The following is a 19374-nucleotide window of genomic DNA, read 5'->3' on the forward strand; positions in this document are numbered from 1 at the left end:
AAGAGAAAATTCAACATGGAAGCCTCGGTCTTTTACATACTCATCTCCGAGTGAGGCCATCACCTCTTGCTGCCTCCTGTCAGTCGCGGCCACTCAGACCAACCATGCTAGAGCGTGGGAGGGGCTCACAGGGGGTAAAGATGCGGAAGCAGCAATCTATGGGGACTCTTAGAGGCTGGTTACAATGTGCTTTTATAGACAGGTGTGTATGATATCCTAAGTGTATTTTTTTTTTGAAGGAGGGCTTGTATGCATCCATATATGCACAAGAAAAACTGAAATGTTCATGTCAAACTCTTAACAGTAGCCAACTCTGTAGTGGGGCTGGGGGTGGGAAATATGGGAAACAGCAAGTTCTCTTTATAAATTTTGTTTTCCTCTTACATAGTATAATGAGCATGCCTTATTTTTGCAATTAAAATCATGAAATAAGACCTTATTTTCTTCTCCAGGAAGCCTTCTCTGATGCACTTCTCAGGCTGATGTTGCCGCCCTCCTTGGCGCTCCCCTGTTTCTGGCACAAGCCCCCACTGTTGTATAAGTGTCATTGTGTTACCTTATCTCCTCCTGTGAATCCCTTAAGGACTAAGATGGGCGTTTATCTCTGAATCCTCTGTGGCTAAGAGATGGCTTGGTACAAAACACTAGCTGGATATATTCACCAAATAAACAAACTAAAGGATTTATTTAATATTGTAAAAATATATTGTGTGGCTCCAAAGAAAATGGACGCTAGATACCAGTAGGTCAAATAAGTTTTTGACCTTCAGATTGACATTTATGTTCAATTAACCTTGCTAAAAATGGTATTCTTATTCCCACCCACCCCCCATTTTTCTTCAGGAGATTTCCCATTTTTTTCTTTTAGGAGCTTATCTAGTAACTGGTGTGGGAGATGGTATTAACTTTGTAAAAAATGAAAGCCCTAATGGAAAAGAATTATCTGCAGTAAAGTGGAGAAAATGCACTGTTCCATGCCAATGCAGGTTTCAAATTAAGCTAAATATTCTTGCCTAAATGAGAAGAGTAAGATAGCTGAATCAGCCTCAAATCTTTTACTTAATGTTAGCATCACAAATGGAAGCAATTATAATTGCTGGCAGAAATGAATCATTCCAAAACTAGGTCTGTGCAGACAATTCTTTATATTCACTTAATATGGCTTAAAACCACCATTCTTTGATTGGAACAGCCCCCAGAAGTAGAACAGTGGTATTTGCTGATGTTGTCTTTAAAAAATTAATTTTCAAAGTTTTTATGAGTGTACTTTAAATATAGGCTTATACTACACACACAAATTTCAACTGTTGCTTCAAACCTCATTTTCTAAAGAAATAACATCAACAGTTGAAGAACAGAGTCCCTGAAATAGCCAATGGTGTGTAACCAAAGATTGTAGCTACAAAAAAAAAAAAAACCCCACCCAGAAACCCACGAATTCCCCAGGGAACCGGAAGCACGCATGTAACTATAATACTATCCAGTGTTGTTCCTGGAAAGTTGGCACATGGGCCATTCTGAAAACATTTTCTTGAATACACTCACCTGTGGGGGGGCAGGGAGGTGGCCTTACTAGGCCCTGGGCATCCCAGCTAGAGACAGGTCTGTCTCTCCCACCCACGTGAGCTCCCAGCACACACAAAGCTGGCTAAGATGAAAGATCGCTATGATGGTACCTATCCCCGACGTAAACTGTTCTTTTTCTTCCGGCACCAGTAATAATCGCGGCTTCAACATCTGGACTGGAAATGATGCGGTGGAAGTGTGGAGGACAAAAAAGGAACTGCTGGGGAAATGTATCGTGTGTATTAGGTTATTGCCGTAGTTAGAAGATTGGGATCCTGGTGGGTAACAGAAGTGAAGGAAACGGAGAGGTAGGGCGCCGCGATCTCGAGCCCTCTTCCTTGCTCCCAAGCCCTGGTCAAGCCTATCCTGTTTAAGTAGCACGAAAACTAAACTGTGCTCACTCTTAGCGGTAACCTCGGCTGGGCGAACCCCTCTGATGCTGAGTTTACTGGTCCGGACGTTACTTTACAGAAAACTTAATTCAGATTAATGGGACACACAAGTCTTGCACCTGCAGAAATTAAGAATTTCATTATTTTACTCTGAGTCAAATAAGAAGTAAACAGTCCACCAGTCCTGTGGGAGGCGGACATCTCCTGGGCCGGGGAGCCAGGAGGTAGGGGTTGTCTTGCTTTCCAAAGTGGCGGGCTGTAGGTTGCGCGGATCCAGAGAAAGCTGTTATCAAGTCTCATCCCGGGTTCCCGCCCCTGGGACTGTGCCCTCCCCAGCCTCCACGCCCGCAACCCCTAGAGCCTCCAGTCGCTCCCGGCTCACCCCTGGGAACCGGCGCCCCGGCGATCCTCCGGAACCATTAGACGCTACTTGGACTCAGAGTCTGCTTTTTGGCTTATTTCACATCTTTGCCTCGCTTGCAATAGACGTCCATGCCCCCCGCCCCCAGGCTTTGCAGCCCCGCGAGGCCACGGCGCGCCCCGTAACATCCCTGCGCTCCTAGCCGCGAGCGTAATCCCAGGTCCCTCCGTAGAAGGAGCAAGGACTGGAGAGCGCGTCGCCTGAGACTGGAAGGGACCGGTTCGCGCCCTAAGTGAAGCACGCCCCGGTGGCGTCCTTGGGGTACTCTGGGTTCCTTCAACGGTGGGGCGTTGGCATCCGAGCATCCGGGAGCCCCGAAACCCGCGGGAACCGAAGTTTCTCTCTTCCCTGGCCGGCAGCTGAACAGTCCCGCGGCTGCGCCGGGAGAAACCGTGGGTGGAAAAGCCGCTGCATCTCGCGGGGAAGGGGGCTGAGGGCGCTCTCATTCGTTGAGGCTAATAAACGCGGCGCGACCCCGGAACGCTGTTGTTTCTAAAATCTTTAGCTGTGTCCGCGATCCCCCAGCCCGGATCCGGGAAGGAGGGACGAGCGCGAGCGGCTGGCAATGCAGGAGAAGAGGGGCCCGCGCTCCGACACCCGACCCGGGTGGGTGCTGGGGCGCCCGAGGGGAGCAGGTCCGGTCCCCCTCGCGGCAGCTGCCGAGGTTTCCAGCCGCAGAGCGTCCTCCCTGCAGGTGAAACCGCGTGGGACACAACCCATCGCCGCTCGTCACCTACTTACAAGTCGCTGTCGCTAGGATTCCCGCCACTCCTCTCAGACCAGCCCCCCACCTCTGCCACTTTTCGGAGTCCCCCGCCCCCGTCTCTGCCTCCCCGGAGCTGCGGGGCAGTCGGACGCGGAACCGCCGAGCCGCGAGGACGCCTGCCTTGAGCTGCCTTCTCTCCGCAACCGAGCCGGCGCCCCCTGCCCTTCGCCGCGGTGTTGGGCGGGCGCCCCTACCGCCCTCGCTCAGCGGCTCATCCCGGCCTTCCTCCACGCTGTCCTCCAGCCGGTCCCGTAGCTTCGCCACAGCCGGGTGCGGCGGGGCAGGCGCGATGCGACAGCTGTGCCGCCGGGGCCGCGTTCTGGGCATCGCGGTGGCCATCGCGCACGGGGTCTTCTCCGGCTCCCTCAACATCCTGCTTAAGTTCCTCATCAGCCGCTACCAGTTCTCCTTCTTGACCCTGGTGCAGTGCCTGACCAGCTCCACCGCGGCGCTGAGCCTGGAGCTGCTGCGGCGCCTGGGGTTCATCGCGGTGCCCCCCTTCGGCCTGAACCTGGCTCGCTCCTTCGCGGGGGTCGCCGTGCTCTCCACGCTGCAGTCCAGCCTCACGCTTTGGTCCCTGCGCGGCCTCAGCCTACCCATGTACGTGGTCTTCAAGCGCTGCCTGCCCCTGGTCACCATGCTTATCGGCGTCCTGGTGCTCAAGAACGGAGCGCCCTCGCCGGGGGTGCTCGCGGCCGTGCTCATCACCACCTGCGGCGCGGCTCTGGCAGGTGAGCTGGACCCGCGCGGACCCCCGACCCACCCCGCCCCACCAGCCAGTGACCTCAGGGATCACTCAGTGCAAAGCCCTCACTTCCAGATGGGGAGACTGAGGCAGGGAGCTTTGAACGCGGTGGCTCCGCTAGCAGATGGGACCCCTGAGACCCAGCCGAGTCTTTCTCTGCGCTCCGGCCTCCTCCTTTAGAGCCCTCACTCCCACTACTAGTCCGGGTTTCCGACCCCCGCCCCTGTCTCGCTCTTTAAAGCCCTTCCCTCCTCGCCCTCCCCCTTCCGTCTTCCCCCTTTATTTCTTCCTTCCTCCGGGAGGGGGTGGGCGAGCCGCCCTAGCCTGGGAGCTAGAGCCCCCAGACCGAGACGGAAGGTGGGGGTCGAGAACTTCCCTGGGTCACGCGGGGCCGGAGTGGGCAGGGACGATGCGAGCCAAGTTTGAGCCCCGAGGCTAGCTTGGGATCTCCGGCGCCGCGCAGGGGGCTGCAGACTCTAGGCAGAGGTGGGCGGATTGAGACTCGGGCAGGTTGGGCGTGGAGGACTGAGCGAGATGGGTGCCTGCGGATCGGGCAACCTTCTTTCGAGGGTCTCCCCATGCCCACGCTGCCCGGGGAAAGCCACGAGCCGGGACCCCCCTCTCTCTTCTGTGCCCCACGGAGGCGGCAGTCGTACCACGTGCCCAGGCGACACCCGTGCCAGCTCGGGGAAGCCACAGCGCCTACTCCGAGGGCATCGGTGCTGTCCTGAGCCTCTGTCTTGGAGAGAGGTAGACGGGACGCCCCCGAGGATAAGGAAGGGAGGGCGCGCCTCTCCTGCCTTGAACTGGGCAATTGACTGTACTTGGCTTTTCCTTTCGATACGCGTGGGTAGAGCTAGGGCGCACACCCTACTTTCCAGCCTACGCCGTTGCCCCCCGTGGATGCCAACTCCCGCTAACCCAGTGTCTTCTCTGTTTCCTTCCTGCCCTACGTTCCTCGGACCTCTCTCGATGCACTCCAGGAGCCGGTGACCTGACCGGCGACCCCATCGGGTACGTCACCGGCGTGCTGGCGGTGCTGGTGCACGCCGCCTATTTGGTGCTCATCCAGAAGGCGAGCGCAGACACGGAGCATGGGCCGCTCACCGCGCAGTACGTCATCGCCGTGTCCGCCACCCCGCTGCTGGTCGTCTTATCCTTTGCCAGCACCGACTCGATCCACGCCTGGACCTTCCCCGGCTGGAAGGACCCGGCCATGGTGACCATCTTCGTGGCGTGCATCCTGATCGGCTGTGCCATGAACTTCACCACGCTGCACTGCACCTACATCAACTCGGCGGTGACCACCAGCTTCGTGGGAGTGGTGAAGAGCATCGCTACCATCACTGTGGGTATGGTGGCCTTCAGCGACGTGGAGCCCACCTCTCTATTCATTGCTGGCGTCGTGGTGAACACCCTGGGCTCCATCATTTACTGTGCGGCCAAATTTTTGGAAACTAGAAAGCAGATCAACTACGAGGACCTGGAAACACAGCCGGGGGGAGAGGAGGCGCAGCCAAGTGGAGATCAGCTGCCATTCGTCATGGAGGAGCTGCCCGCAGAGGGTGGAAATGGCGGGTCGGAAGGTGGGAAGGCAGCAGGTGGCTCCACTCAACGGGATGGGCAAGAGGCTAGGGGCAGCCCCAGAGGGGTCTCGCTGATGGCTAGGAGCTCGCAGATCTCAGACAGCCCTGAAGAAGTGGGCAGGAGTTCATTAAAGGATGCTTACCTCGAAGTGTGGAGGTTAGTTAGGGGAGCCAAGTATGTAAAGAAGGATTATTTGATAGACAATGAGGAGTTACCCAGTCCTTGAAAAGGAAATGCACGTATGTATATATGTACATACACTTATTTTATATGTGAAAGATGACATATTTTAATGAGGAGCCGCCCAGTTTCATGCTTTGAGTGGGGAAGGGGAGCAAAGAAAGAAGCTGAAATGCCTGACTGCAACAATGTTGTACCCGCGTGAATTTTTTAGCCTGAGAATACCAGAGGCATCAGAGAGGCAAAAGAATGTGAAGGTGACTAAGAAACAAAGGCAGGGTTTCAGCTGCAGATTCCTAGCACATTTTTGGTCATTATGACCATAACCAAATATCTGCATGTATGGAGAGTCCTTCAACCACCCCCTCCAAAGATGGAGCATAGAGATGATGGCAGCACTTAATTAAGTTCAAAGATTACATGCAGGGGCACCTTTTTGACGATAGTTTGAACTATAGTTTTTATGGCCACTTCGGAAGAATATATTATTGAAATGACATATTTAAATACACTGAATTAATGTTTACTGTTTAAAGTCACCAGAAATATGTTTACTCTAATTTACTTTCAAAAAATATATAAGTGCTCTACTCTTCTATTGGTAGAAAATGTTAAAACTATTTTGAAACTGAATTCTTAGCTTTAATCATGAAGTTTAAAGTTGGCTTTTAGTAATTAAAAATATTTGAAAGGTTTTTTAGTTCATTGCTTTGTAATATTTGTTATTGAATGCCATAACCTTTTTAAAAAACAGTTTTACTGTGTCCAGTATTCTTTCAAGCAAATGCAATGGCTGATGTATAATTCAGTGTTAACTGAAACCCAAACAGAAATGAGACCGTTCAGTTAAGCTAGGCCTTTCAAGTCGCACTGCACATCCTAAACCGTGTTACAAAAAGAGCAACTGCTATATTCACTTTATGATATTTTTCTATCTTAAATTTGTCAAAATAAAGTATGAGTCTCTACTAAAAGGTATATTGTTAGAAATTTGTCTTAGACACACCTGTGTTCTGTTGTTGCTGTGTGGCTTGTGTTTGCCCCCTATGAGTGGTGTTTAGTATCTGGGGCACAGGGCCCACCCTCCATCAGGAACTTCTAAATTAGCATGGCAGTTTGGTTTCAAACAACCACATCAAAAACACTCTCATTTTCCAGTCAAGGAAAGGTAAAGTAGAATTAAGTCCTGCCTCATGCTGCCTTATGAGAGCCATCCACATCTGACTTCAGTTAAGATGGAGTTTGAAACGTAATAAAAGCGGGAAGCCAGGGGAAGTCTTCCTGTCAGCCCCTCCCAGAGTGTACTTGGAAGGTGAAGACACTCATCATTTGCCAGCATGTTTCTGAGACTTTATTTTTCTTCATTTTCCAAAGATGAAAACCAAGCAAAAAGCAGAGGCATCAGTTTTTCTCTACAAGCTGGTAAGTGTCATCGTGACGGTTTATGATTGGTTCTGGCTTGCTTGTTTTCATCAGCAATTGATGTTTCCGTAGTCACCTCTAGAAGCCATTTAAGTGGTAGGAGCTGTCATATGGCTGCAGTTAGAAATGGTTGACTAGAGTTATAATGACTTCTTTCAAAATAAGCATTAAAGGTAATGCCAGCATGCCAGAAGGCAACATCCTGTAGCTACTCTGTGAAGCTGAGAATTTGTGAAAAGCAGCAAAACCGAACGAAGTATATATTTTTTAAGTCCACTATCAGACAAATCAATAAAATGATTGTTTTTCACTGAAAAAATTCCCTTTTGGTTAAAACTGTGGGTTTGCATTTATTACAAAAAGATTAACTCTTTTCTGTCAATAGACTTGTAGAAACATTTGTAGAGACACTCCAACCAATCCAGTGGAAGCATTTCCTTTACTTGGATGGATGAACTCCATTCATTCAAGGATGGTCATGGGAACTGTCGGAGCCAAGGAGGTGCAAAGGTACTTTTGGTAAGACTTAAGTTTCCTATTTTTCTTTTCTGGGCTTGCCTGGTGGCTCAGCAGTAAAGAATCTGCCTGCCAGTGCAGGAGATGTGAGTTCAATCCCTAGGTTGGGACGATCCCCTGGAGAAGGAAATGACAACACACTCCAGCATTCTTGCCTGGGAAACCCCATGACTAGAGGAGTCTGGTGGGCTACAGTCCACGGGGTCATAAAGAGTCAGATGCAACTAAGCAACTAAACAACAATAACATTTTTCCTTTCACTGGACTTGAACCCAGAAGGATGGGGTGGGGGTGGGGCAGACATGCTGTTATCATCTTACTGCCAGGAAAAGATACAACAGGAAAAATCAACACAGAGAGGTGGACCAGCGTGGGAGAGAGAGAGAGACTGAGTCCTGAGTCCTGATTTCCCAGGGCCCTGGCATTCAGATGACTTTCTGGTAAGTTAGCACTAGACCTGATTGTCAGATATAAAACAAGGTCTTTTTTTTAAATTGTTTTTATTTGCTTTAGTCACTGAGATTTCTGCCACTTTCAATAACAAAGAATAACAAGTGACACAAATATGAATGACTGGGTTTTAGCAACAAGGTGGGGTAAAAGGACCAGAAGAGGTTTTTGTTTGTTTTTTGCTTGTTTTGTTTTTCATTTTTCACCAACACAAGCTTTTACCCCTACCCTTGACTAGGGATTAGATTTGCCACTCTGGTCTCTTAAAAATTACCATCTACTCTGTATCACCCATGGTCTTAAACAAACCATGGTTTTACCTATCATCTTTGTCTTCAGTTTACAATTCAGTTGAATCCTACATTCATGCTTCTCAAACTCATTGGGTGTTGGAGCAATGTTTTGTATTGCACACTATTATAAATAATATCTGAGATTTATTATTATAGTCCTTGCTAGGTGCTAGGTGCAGTTCTCAGTGTTTTACATGGACTAACTCATGTAATTCTTACAGTATTTCTACATGTTGGCATTAATATTATCCCAATAATACAAGGAGTAAACTGAGGTGTGGAGAGCTAAGGAACTTTCCCTGACCTCTTAGCTGGTGACCTGTAGATGTGGGAGCTGATTTGAACCCAGGCAGTCTGACTCCAGTGCCTGTCTGTCTCACCATTATGCTATCCTGCCTCTTGGTGAGATACATTCAACCTGACATCATAAAGCTGGAGAATGTGGGAGTGCTGGTGGGTAGTTCCAGTGCTTGTTCATTGCAACTCAGTGAGGACCATCGAGTCTGCTGTCCTCAGAAAGAAAAAGGATACAACCTATATGTGTGTGTGTATGAACAGTTTCCTGTTTGTGAGCACTAAGGGACCCAGAGAGCAGTTGAGGTACCATGAAAACAGAATCAAGAAAGGGGTTCTATTGCTATTATAACCAAGTCCCCAAGATCTCTAGACTTTCCAGTCCATCATTCATTTAATATTCAAACAAGTCAACTTAATCCTTCACCTTAAATAACCCTGAGAGGTACAGACCTTCAGACTAGTGTTTCTGAGGATTCACTGAGCATGCTCAGTGTTGCTGATTACTTCCTGTTCCCAGATGCTGTGTTGATCATTTAAAAAAAAGACTTTATTGAAATATAATTTACATACCATAAAATTTGCTCATTTTAAGTGCATGATAGTCATTAGCATGTTTATAGAATGGTACCACTGTTACCACTGTCTAATTCCAGAACATTTTCATTGTCCTGAAAAGAAATCCTGTACCCGTTAGAAGTCACTATCTATTTTCCCTGAATCTTCCCAGCCCCCAGCATTGCTAACCAACTTTCAGCCTCTATGAGTTTGCTTCTTCTGGTTAAATGCTTTCTGCTGTCCTGAAATTGCTCTTTCAAGCTGTTCTCCCTAACCTGCTCCTGTGCTCCATTTTTTTTTTTTTTTAACACCAGCTACTGCTATTAATAATAAAAAGTTGATGTTGGGATGCAGTTGATAAGATTTACTGAATGCTTACAACTACCTATCCTAAGGACATTTCAGTGCAGGAAAGGAAAACTTAAAAGTCGGTATCGGAAGTCTCTGCTCTTGAGGTCTGAGTGGTCCTCTGTCACCTGGGCCCTGCCTGCTGCTCTGTGGGGCCCGCTCCTGCCCAGGACAGTGCCTTCCCCACAGTCACACGTTACCCTAGGCTTAAGCCCCCAAGATGCTTATTTTCCTATTATTTTTCTGAAGAAGTACCTGGAAGAGCTGTGGCACTAAAACAAAAGAGAAATCATTTGACAATATAATTCTTCTCTTCCAAGAATGTGGAAAAGCCATAGTTATCCAAAAATGTCATCCCTGGGACTTCCCTGGTAGTCTAGTGGTTAAGACTCTACTTCCACTGCAGGGGACAGAGGTTCCATCCTTGGTAGCAGGGAAGATCCTACATGCCATGCAGTGTGGCCAAAAATATAAACAGGCTTTAAATTTTTTTTACACAAAACACACACATGCACACATATAGGAGGCTTAGATAGATAGAGAAAGTTATTCTGGAAAAGTTTGTAACTAATGCAAAGTTGGCTATCGGCCCACCTGTTGGCTCCCAGTCCCTCCCACATTCTTCCTTGAACACAGAACTCTAAACTTGTTTGAGTACAAGCAGCAATGTGCTCAGGGAAGGTGGGTCAACCCCCTGTTGGATTAATCATCATTTTTCTAAAGCCTTCATGGAGGACCCATAGCTCTTTGCCAATGATTGGCTTAGCAGAGAGCCTGTGATGCAGCTAGAGAAGGAGATGAATGAGTAAGTATGCTAGGAAAGGGGTTCTGGGCCAGTTCTCTATGATAAGAAGATGCTCTTAACCCTTTATCCTGCCTTTGTATGCAGTGGTAGGGATGTGATTTCTGAAACTATGGCAGTTATTTTGCAGCCTCAAGTGGACAATCCTAGTGTGAACAGTGATGTGTTCAGGGCAAACAAGAAAATGAGGGGAAAAGCCTGTTTATTGATGCCTTCATTGTGCTGCTCATTTAGCAGCACTGAAACTGCCTACTTCAGGCATCTTGTTACAGGAGAGGACAAATTCCTATTCTAAAGTCACTTGTAGCTGGGCATTCTTTTTCTTTAAGCCAAATCTTCCCAACTGATACTAAATTCAAATTTGATAGTTAATTTTGCATCAGAAAGAAAATACAGTTGAAAAACGAAATGTTTTTTCATTGCAACATCAATTTTAATCCATCCACCTATAATTTATTCCTTGATTCAACAAACACTTAAATAAGTAAATATTATATACCAACTTCTGAACAGTTTATTTCCTTTTTAAAACTATTTCTTTATAGTCAATGTAATTGGTGATTTCTTTATACATGAAGGATTACTTCCAAAAGGGCTAATTTGAGGATGAAGACTAGCCAAACATTCTTTGTTAAGGGCAATAAAAACTCTAAGGTTTATCTTCTAAAGTTTATCTGAAAGACATAACTGGACAATGTTTCCCATAGTCACCAAGAGTTAAAAAAAAATGATCCAGAAAGATGAAAAAGGGGCAAAAGTGTCAATAAAAAGTGTTTAGCGAAGGAGATCAAATTGCTCTTATACAGTGAAAGGATCCTTGTGTGTATAATCACTCAGTTATGTCTATCTTTTTGCTACCCAATGGACTGAGTAGCCGGCCAGACTCCCTGTCCATGGGATTTCCCAGGCAAGAATATTGGAGTGGGTTGTCATTTTCTCCTCCAGAGGATCTTTCTGACCCTGGGATTGAACCCTCATCTCCTGTGTCTCCTGCACTGCAGGTGGATTCTTTACCTGTTGAGCCATCAGAGAACTCCAACCTCATTTAAATAGGAAAAAAGCAAATTAACCCACAGTGAAAACATTTGTGTCAGTGAGGCTGCTGGAACAGAAGTTTGTTCGTGAGCAAGCAGATTAGAATCACCTCTGCAGAAAAGAAAACAGATAATAAACAATGTACATTATTATGGGCTGAATGTTAATGTCTCCCTCCTTCACCCCCCAATTCATATGTTGAAATACTAATCCTCAAGGCATTGGTATTAGGAGACTGGGCCTTTGGAGTGATTAAGTCATGAGGGTGTGGCTCTTTTACCTGGGATTGGTGCCCTTATAAGAAAACACAGGTGAACGTGCCTCCTGTCTCTGCTCTTTGCCAGGTGAGCATAAAGAGGTGCTGGCCATGTGCAATCCAGGTATCAGGCCCTCACCAGACACTGGATCTCCTGATGCCTTCGTCTCATATGTTCCCAGTCTCTAGAATTGTGAGAAACACATGTTGATTGTTTAAGCTACCCAGTCTATAGTATCCTGTTATAGTGTCTTTAGAAGAAAACTAATAAACTGAATATTCCTGTGAGTGAGGGTTTCTACCATTACAACCCCACCCCTACTTTAAGATTATTATGAGAGAGAAATGCACTTTTGTTGAGATTTTGTATTCAAGCTCCTTTTTAGTTCAGCAGTTTAGCCAGTATTCTCACCAAAAAACATTGTCATCTCACTTGTCACAGTGAGAAAGAATGATTTTTAAAAAAAATAGGCAGGGAATGAGGACTTCCTCCTACTCTTTTTCTTCTCTTCCTTCTCACTGTCATCCTGACCAACACTCCGTGTGTAACGTCCCAGGACTCCAGACTTCCTATACTTGCTACGTCATTTTAATTTACAGAACTACTGAAGGCACAGGACTGTATATAAGAGTGTGGCTGGTTTAGTCACAAAGTCTTGTGACTCTTATGACCCTATGAACTGTAGCCCACCAGGCTCCTCTGTCCATGGGATTCTACAGGCAAGAATACTGGAGTGGGTTGCCATTTCCTTCTCCAAGGGATCTTCCTGACCCAGGGATTGAACTCAGGGCTACTGTATTGTAAACAGTCTTCTGCATTGCAAGCGGATTCTTTCCTAACTGAGCCACAGGGATGGCCATATATATATAAAGTAAGTTACTACTATCCATTTTTCCCATTGATTTCATTAACAATAGATAGAATTCCCACTCCAGTACTCTTGCCTAGAAAATCCCATGGGCAGCAGAGCCTGGTAGGCTGCAGTCCATGGGGTCGCTAAGAGTCGGACACGACTGAGCGACTTCACTTTCACTTTCGTGCATTGGAGAAGGAAGTGGCACCCCACTCCAATGTTCTTGCCTGGAGAATCCCAGGGATGGGGGATCCTGGTTGGCTTCCATCTATGGGATCGCACAGAGTTGGACACAACTGAAGTGACAGCAGCAGATAGAATTCAATGAGTGCAATATTCTTTGCATGTTTAGTCATGTCCAACTCTTTGTGACACTTTGGACTGTAGTCAGCCAGGCTTCTCTGTCCATGGGATTTTCCAAGTAAGAATATTGGAGTGGGTTGCCATGCCCTCCTCCAGGGGATCTTCCTGAACCAGTGATTGAACCTACGTCTTCTGAGTCTTCTGCACTGCAGGTGGATTCTTCACCGCTGAGCCATCAGGGAAGCACAATATTCTTTAGTAGAACTTAAATAAGAATTAGTTCATGGTTTACACCAACAGAATCAATTGAATATATCGAGTGCATTCAAATGAGAAAAATCATTTTTTCCTTAGCTATCTGAGTAATGTCTATTTATCATTTCTTTCTTTGATTTCACTACAGAAAAGATTTTGGAACTCAAAAGCAAATGAGTAGAACCATCACTTTTCTGAAATCCATCCTTTATGGCAAACTAATTTAATAGATCTTCAGAACTTGCCAGAATGTAACAATGGATTAACTTCAGTGATGTATTCTGAAAATAACCCATAAAATACACATGATGCAACAGAAGGAACAATAACTTATTATCAAGGGCAAGCGTTTGATTTTATCTCTTCACATGCTGTAATATGTTTGGTTCTTTTCTGCCTCTGGATTAGCCTTTTCCTGTGATGTGACAGGAGAGAGAAAATTTGATTTTAATTATTTGATGCTAAAATGCCAAAACACGTTGAAAAATTGAAAAACCTGATAATCTTTATGTTTTTCTATCTTGATGCAGAAGACCTAATTCAGAGAGGTCTGGACAGTGGACCAAATTTCTTGCTTTTTGCTTGGCTATTTGGCATCATGCATGCCATATGTGTGTATGTGTCCTTGCATCAAATGTCTCTCAGTGGGTGAGAGATGCTATTGGTCTTGGACTGGCTTTTTGTATAATTATGATGAATCTAGAGTGCTAATCCATGGTGTGATTGAATAAAATAATACCAGTTATAAATCTCTGCTGTATAGCACCCCTGCCTTGGATTATTGGGAGTTAACACAGGTCATGTCTGAATTTCAAAAGTCTTGACTGTATGTGGAGTGCTTTCACACTGATTGCCCAGTTCTCTGGAGGGCTACCATTCTTTCTCATCAATAATTGCTGTGTATAGCTACCCTTAAAGAAGCCCATTGCAAGCAGCCCAGTTCAAAAGACTAGTTTCCTGTTTTTCTTTCAAGAGGAATGTTCAATTTTCAAATGATAGGCAGATAGGGAAAAGTTTTACATTTTGCAATTTGCCTAGTGGCTGTCTTCCAAAATCTGCAATATATTTTGTAAACATTATTACTGACTTGGTAAGCGGCCATTTCAGTAGGCACTTACTGTCATTGTGATGGTATAAAGGGAAATTCACTTTACCTAATATTCCCTAAGCCTTCCAGAGCACTGCTGTAATCATAGGATGGCACTACCTCTTCCATGTGATAAATGTGAATGGCTTTGTAAGTAAACACCGTCCCCTTTAATTCCATCACCATATGGAGAGATGATTGTGGAAAGGGGGCCAGTAGGCCAGACAGTTCACCGCACAAAGGCAGGTGTTCCACTGTCTAATCTTCCCTCCTCTTTCCCACTGCCCAGCACTCTGCCTAGAACGCAGTCTAGTACTCAATTAATATTTGTTGACTGACTGTCAGGAAAAGTCAAAGCACAACTTCAGTTTTCTCATTCAATTATAATCTCTTTTAAGATGGCCCAATTGGTAAGCCTGATTTCCCTAAAGTGCCATTCTTGAAAAATAAAATGCTGTAAATTGAATCTGCTGAATAAGGCATTGGCTGTGTAGTCTCTGCATAAAGGCAGAGGCAGGAAGTTTTGGTGCACTGTTTGGAGGTCTGCTCTGCAAGGAAGGAGCTCTTGCCCAGCACTTCTGGCGCCCCGGGGCTCCATGCAGTCAGGTTTTAGGAGACTTGTTGTGGCTCAATCCAATAAAAAATGTTCATAAAGAAACTTTTTTTTTTTGGCTAGGATGCTTGTCTTGAAAAATAATATAGAACATTGTTAACAATTCAGCCAGGGAAGATAGAAATAGGTCACACAAAAAAATGAAGAGTGAAGTCGTCCTGGCCTTTCTTTAATCTTTTGAACAGTGTTTGAAAGAGCTCTTGGCTGATGAACAAATGTGTTCTACTGTGGAGTTAATATCTGTGCCAGGGTTTCTGTCATCCCTCTGGGGGTGGTGATCAATATAACTAATAAAAAGGAAATGACTAGACTGAGCTCATTGGAGGCCAGCAATCTCCCTAATGGGACCACAGAAGAAGACATCCTGAGATACCAGTCACGCTGAGTTTGGAGAAGTGTGGGTCTTAACAGAACAGTTAGTGGCTACTCAGCACTGTTATCTTAAGGAAGCCAGGTAACATTCAAGGATAACACTAAAAAAGAGCAAGAGAATGAGCTTAGCAGACTTCCCTGGTGATCCAGTGGCTAAGACTCCAAGCTCCCAATGCAGGGGGCCTGGGTTTGATTCTGATCCCAGAACTAGATCCCACATACTGCAGCCAAATATTAATAAATAAATAAATAAATATATATATATATTTTTTAGTAAGAGAGAAAATGCACCTAGTGAGTAAGGGAAGAAGGAACCATGGAAGAGAGTGAACAAACAGAAAACAGATGCCTTTTTGCAAAACCGTTATTTTCTTAGAGCATTTTTAGGTTCACAGTGAAACTGAAAGCACAGAGATTTCCCACTTATCCTCTGCCCCACACATGCATGGCCTCTCCCATTGTCAACATCCTCCCCCACAGAGCAATACATTTGCTACAATTGATTAATCAAATTGACACATCATTATCACCCCAAGTCTGTAGTTTACATTACAGTTCTGTATATTCTATGGGTCTCAACAAATGTATAATGACATGCATCCATCATTATAATATCATAGAGTATTTTCAAGCCCCAAAAATCTTCTGTGGACTGCCTATTCATTCCTCTCACACACTCCCAGTTCCTGGCAAACACTGATCCTTTGGTTGTTTCCAATGTTACATAGTTGGAATGATAGAATACTTAGCCTTAAAGAAGCCCATTGCAAGCAGCCCAGTTCAAAAGACTAGTTTCCTGTTTTTCTTTCAAGAGGAATGTTCAATTTTCAAATGAATTGGATAGACAAATAGGGAAAAGTTTTACATTTTGCAATTTGCCTTTTCAGACTGATTTCTTTCACTTAATATGCGTTTTAGTTTCCATGTCCTTTTTTGGCTTGATATTCCTATTTTTCAGTGCTGAATAATATTCCATTTTTGGATAGACCAAAGTTTACTTACCCACTTACCTACTGAAAGATATTTTGGTTGCTTCAAAATTTGAGCAATTCTGAATAAAGCTGCAAAAACACGCATGTGCAGTTTTTTGTGTGGACTCAAGTTTTCAACTGCTTGGGTAAATACCAAGGAATATGATTACTGGATAGTATGGTAAGGATATGTTTCGTTTTGAAAGAAACTGCCAAGCTGTCTTCCGAAGTGGCCATATCATTTTGTATTCCAGCAGAAATGGGTGAGAGCTCCTGCTGCTCCATATCTTCACTAGCATTTGGTGTTCAGCGTTCCAGGTCCTGGCCATTGTAATACCTGTATAGTGCTATCTTACTGTTGTTTTAACTTGTTATTTCCCTGATGACACGTGATGTGGGATTTCTTTCCATATGCTTATTTGCCAGCTGTATACCTTCTTTGGTTAAGGTCTTTGGTCCCATTTTCTTAATGGTATTGTTCTCTTGGTGTTGACAAAGGATCCTTTTTTAAGGACAACAGAAGAGTTTGCTGATATTGGCAGTAAACCAGTGACCTCAAAGGTGTCTCTGGGCTTCCCAGGTGTATACCTGTGGCGGATTCATTTTGATATTTGGCAAAACTAATACAATTATGTAAAGTTTTAAAATAAAATAAAATTTAAAAAAAAAATGAAAAAAAGGAAAAAAAAATTTTTCTTGCTAATGCAGGAGACATAAGAGATGCGGGTTTGATCCCTGGGCCAGGAAGATCCCCTGGAATAGGGAATGGCGACCCACTCCAGTATTCTTGCCTGGAGAATTCCATGGACAGGGGAACCTGACAGGCTACAGTCCATGGGGCCGCAAAGAGTTGGACATGACTGAGCATCCATAGGTATTACAAACAGTGCTAACGCAATCTAAGTCACAGCCAAGAGAACCTTTGATTAAAACACGATGATAAATAGAGAAATATGTAGTCACCAACTCAAGTGCAAGGAAGAAGGTGCATATTGTTAGAGGTATTGTTTCAGAATCTAATAGAAATTCTGGTTTCAGTAGAATTTTAAGGTTTAATGGTTCAATAAGAAAAGTTAAGGAGGTCTTTCCCTTTAGAAGACAATTGACTAATTCCTGAAATAGAAATCACATCTAGTTACCAAGTCTTCATTCAACATTAGGAAGAAGTTAAAGAGGTGTGTGAAGAATTAACTGCAAGGCAGGAGCCCGTGCTTTATACCAGGCTCCCATTACTACCCAGGGTGGCCTCAGATTTCCTCTTTGAAAACTGGGATAATCAAAGAGATTCAGTAATGTTTTATGTTTCTTTGTTTTTGTTGTTTTAAGAGCTATGTATACACCTTGGTTATTTTTAAGGGCTTAACATGTCAAAATCTGATTAAAAACAAAATCAATGATTTACTTTACAGATTCTAAAATGGTTTGTTTAGATTAGAAAGTTACCACATTGGGGACTTCCCTGGTGGTCCAGTGGCTAAGATTTTTCGCTCCCAACACAGCGGGCTGGGTTTGATCCCATGTTAGCTGCAACTAAGAGCTAGCGTGCCACAGCTAAAAAACCCACATGCTGCGACTAAGACCCAGCACAGTCAAATCAATAAATATTTTTTAAAAAATAAAGTTACCACATCTACACTGGAAGAACCTATTCAACTTCCTTAGCCTCCCCTAGTAAGATCCATATCAACACCTGTTAGAGGACTCTCCCCTCGCATCTTCCAAAGTTATGTTCTTATTTATGTTTTTGTATTTGAGTCTCCAATATTCTGAACTCCAAAGAGCAGGGTTTGGGTTTGTTCATTTTGTATTTCTAGTGACCATGTTCTTTCTAGCACCTAGTATGTATTTAGTAAGTGCTTGCTCAATGCATGAATTCCTTCTGTGTTGAAAATGTGGAGTTACAGGCCCTTCAAAGGCAGACATTGAAAAGCAGTGATGCAATAAAAATCCTCCTTCAATTTCCTGCTATGGCATTGTTGTCACAATATTAAAAACCAAATTATGCCACAGACATTTAGTTACTTATTCTTCCTTTTTTACTAATTTGGCCATGCATTTCTTACTTGCAAATTATGTTGTCCTCAAATCTGTGCAAGTCATTGTTACTCAAGCTGGACATTCACAGACAAAGAAGTTGGTTTTTGTTGTTTTGTTTGCAGGTTCAAAATGGAAAAAGATCCTCTGGGAAACTAGGAAAGCAGGATGAGTAGGAAGAGTCCAGCTATGGAAATATAGAAAAGGTGGCTTTCTAAAAGTGGCTTAATCAATGGAACTAAGGCTGAGGATAAATTCAAATGCCTGCCAGAGCCTATTAGTTCTGGATGAACAATGCAAGCTCTAATTTTTGTTAGCTTAATTTTGAGGATTTTTCCAAAGCCGGAGGTACTCTGATTAAATCTCCAAATTTGTTAATTAACAAACATTCTTACGCAGGCTAGAATTTCTCCTGATTGAACACTTTTAATATACAACACAGAAGCACAGGGCACCTCAGTAGATAATTATTTAAATGAGGTGCCAAATACTTGTGTTAAACAGACATCTTAATTAGCAAAACAGATATATTCATATTTTTGCATATGAAATACTTAATAATACCACTATTCAAGATTTATAAAGACTGTCTTTTCTGAGAAGGTCAATGAAGTCCCTACATTGTTCATTTCCATTCATCCCAAAGCACCTTTCTTATTTCCTGCTATTCATGTCATTCTCATGGAGTTGCTTAAGAAGTGTTGCACGTGGCTGAGAGAATAATTTTCGTTGTCAGATATGTAAAATGATGTTTTCCTGAGACTGTACACATTGGCAAAGCTGAGAATAAGAATATGACCTAAAGTATTTTGTGGAGCAGCATTTAGTTTGTTTGTGATGCTTTTGTTGGCTGCTTATGGGAGAAAAGGCTTATCTTTTCTGAGATGGATTATGATGGATCCCCGGTGGCTCAGATGGTAAAGAATCTGCCTGCAGTGTGGAAGACCCAGGTTTGGTCCTGAGTTGGGAAGATCCCCTGGAGAAGGGAATGGCTACGCACTCCAGTATTCTTGCCTGGAGAATTTCATGGACAGAGGAGCTTGGTGGGCTACAGTTCATGGGGTCACAAAGAGTCGGACATGACTGAGCGACTCTCACTTTCATCTGAAGTGATTATTAGAAATAATAAAGGAAAGGTATTAATTTCTCTGAGTGATATTCAACCTTACTGGATGGTTGAATTGTTTAATGTCTGCAACAGTAGTTTAATTTTGAAAAAGACTGGATTTCTACAACTACTATGACAGATCAAAA

At 44.4% G+C, this 19374-nt stretch overlaps 1 protein-coding gene across 1 annotated transcript; it reads left to right on the top strand.

Annotated features, from left to right (window-relative positions):
* The first annotated feature begins 1436 nt into the window (after window positions 1-1436).
* On the top strand, window positions 1437-13796 carry SLC35D3 (solute carrier family 35 member D3). Its single transcript, XM_027551671.1, has 4 exons — window positions 1437-3876; window positions 4874-7079; window positions 7465-7598; window positions 13192-13796. Exons 1-2 carry the CDS (start codon window positions 3435-3437, stop codon window positions 5701-5703), a joined length of 1272 nt encoding a protein of 423 aa, XP_027407472.1. The 5' UTR covers window positions 1437-3434; the 3' UTR covers window positions 5704-7079; window positions 7465-7598; window positions 13192-13796.
* Window positions 13797-19374: the final 5578 nt, after the last annotated feature.

The sequence above is a fragment of the Bos indicus x Bos taurus genome, chromosome 9 (assembly GCF_003369695.1).
Source record: "Bos indicus x Bos taurus breed Angus x Brahman F1 hybrid chromosome 9, Bos_hybrid_MaternalHap_v2.0, whole genome shotgun sequence".
NCBI classification, from domain to species: Eukaryota; Metazoa; Chordata; class Mammalia; order Artiodactyla; family Bovidae; genus Bos; species Bos indicus x Bos taurus.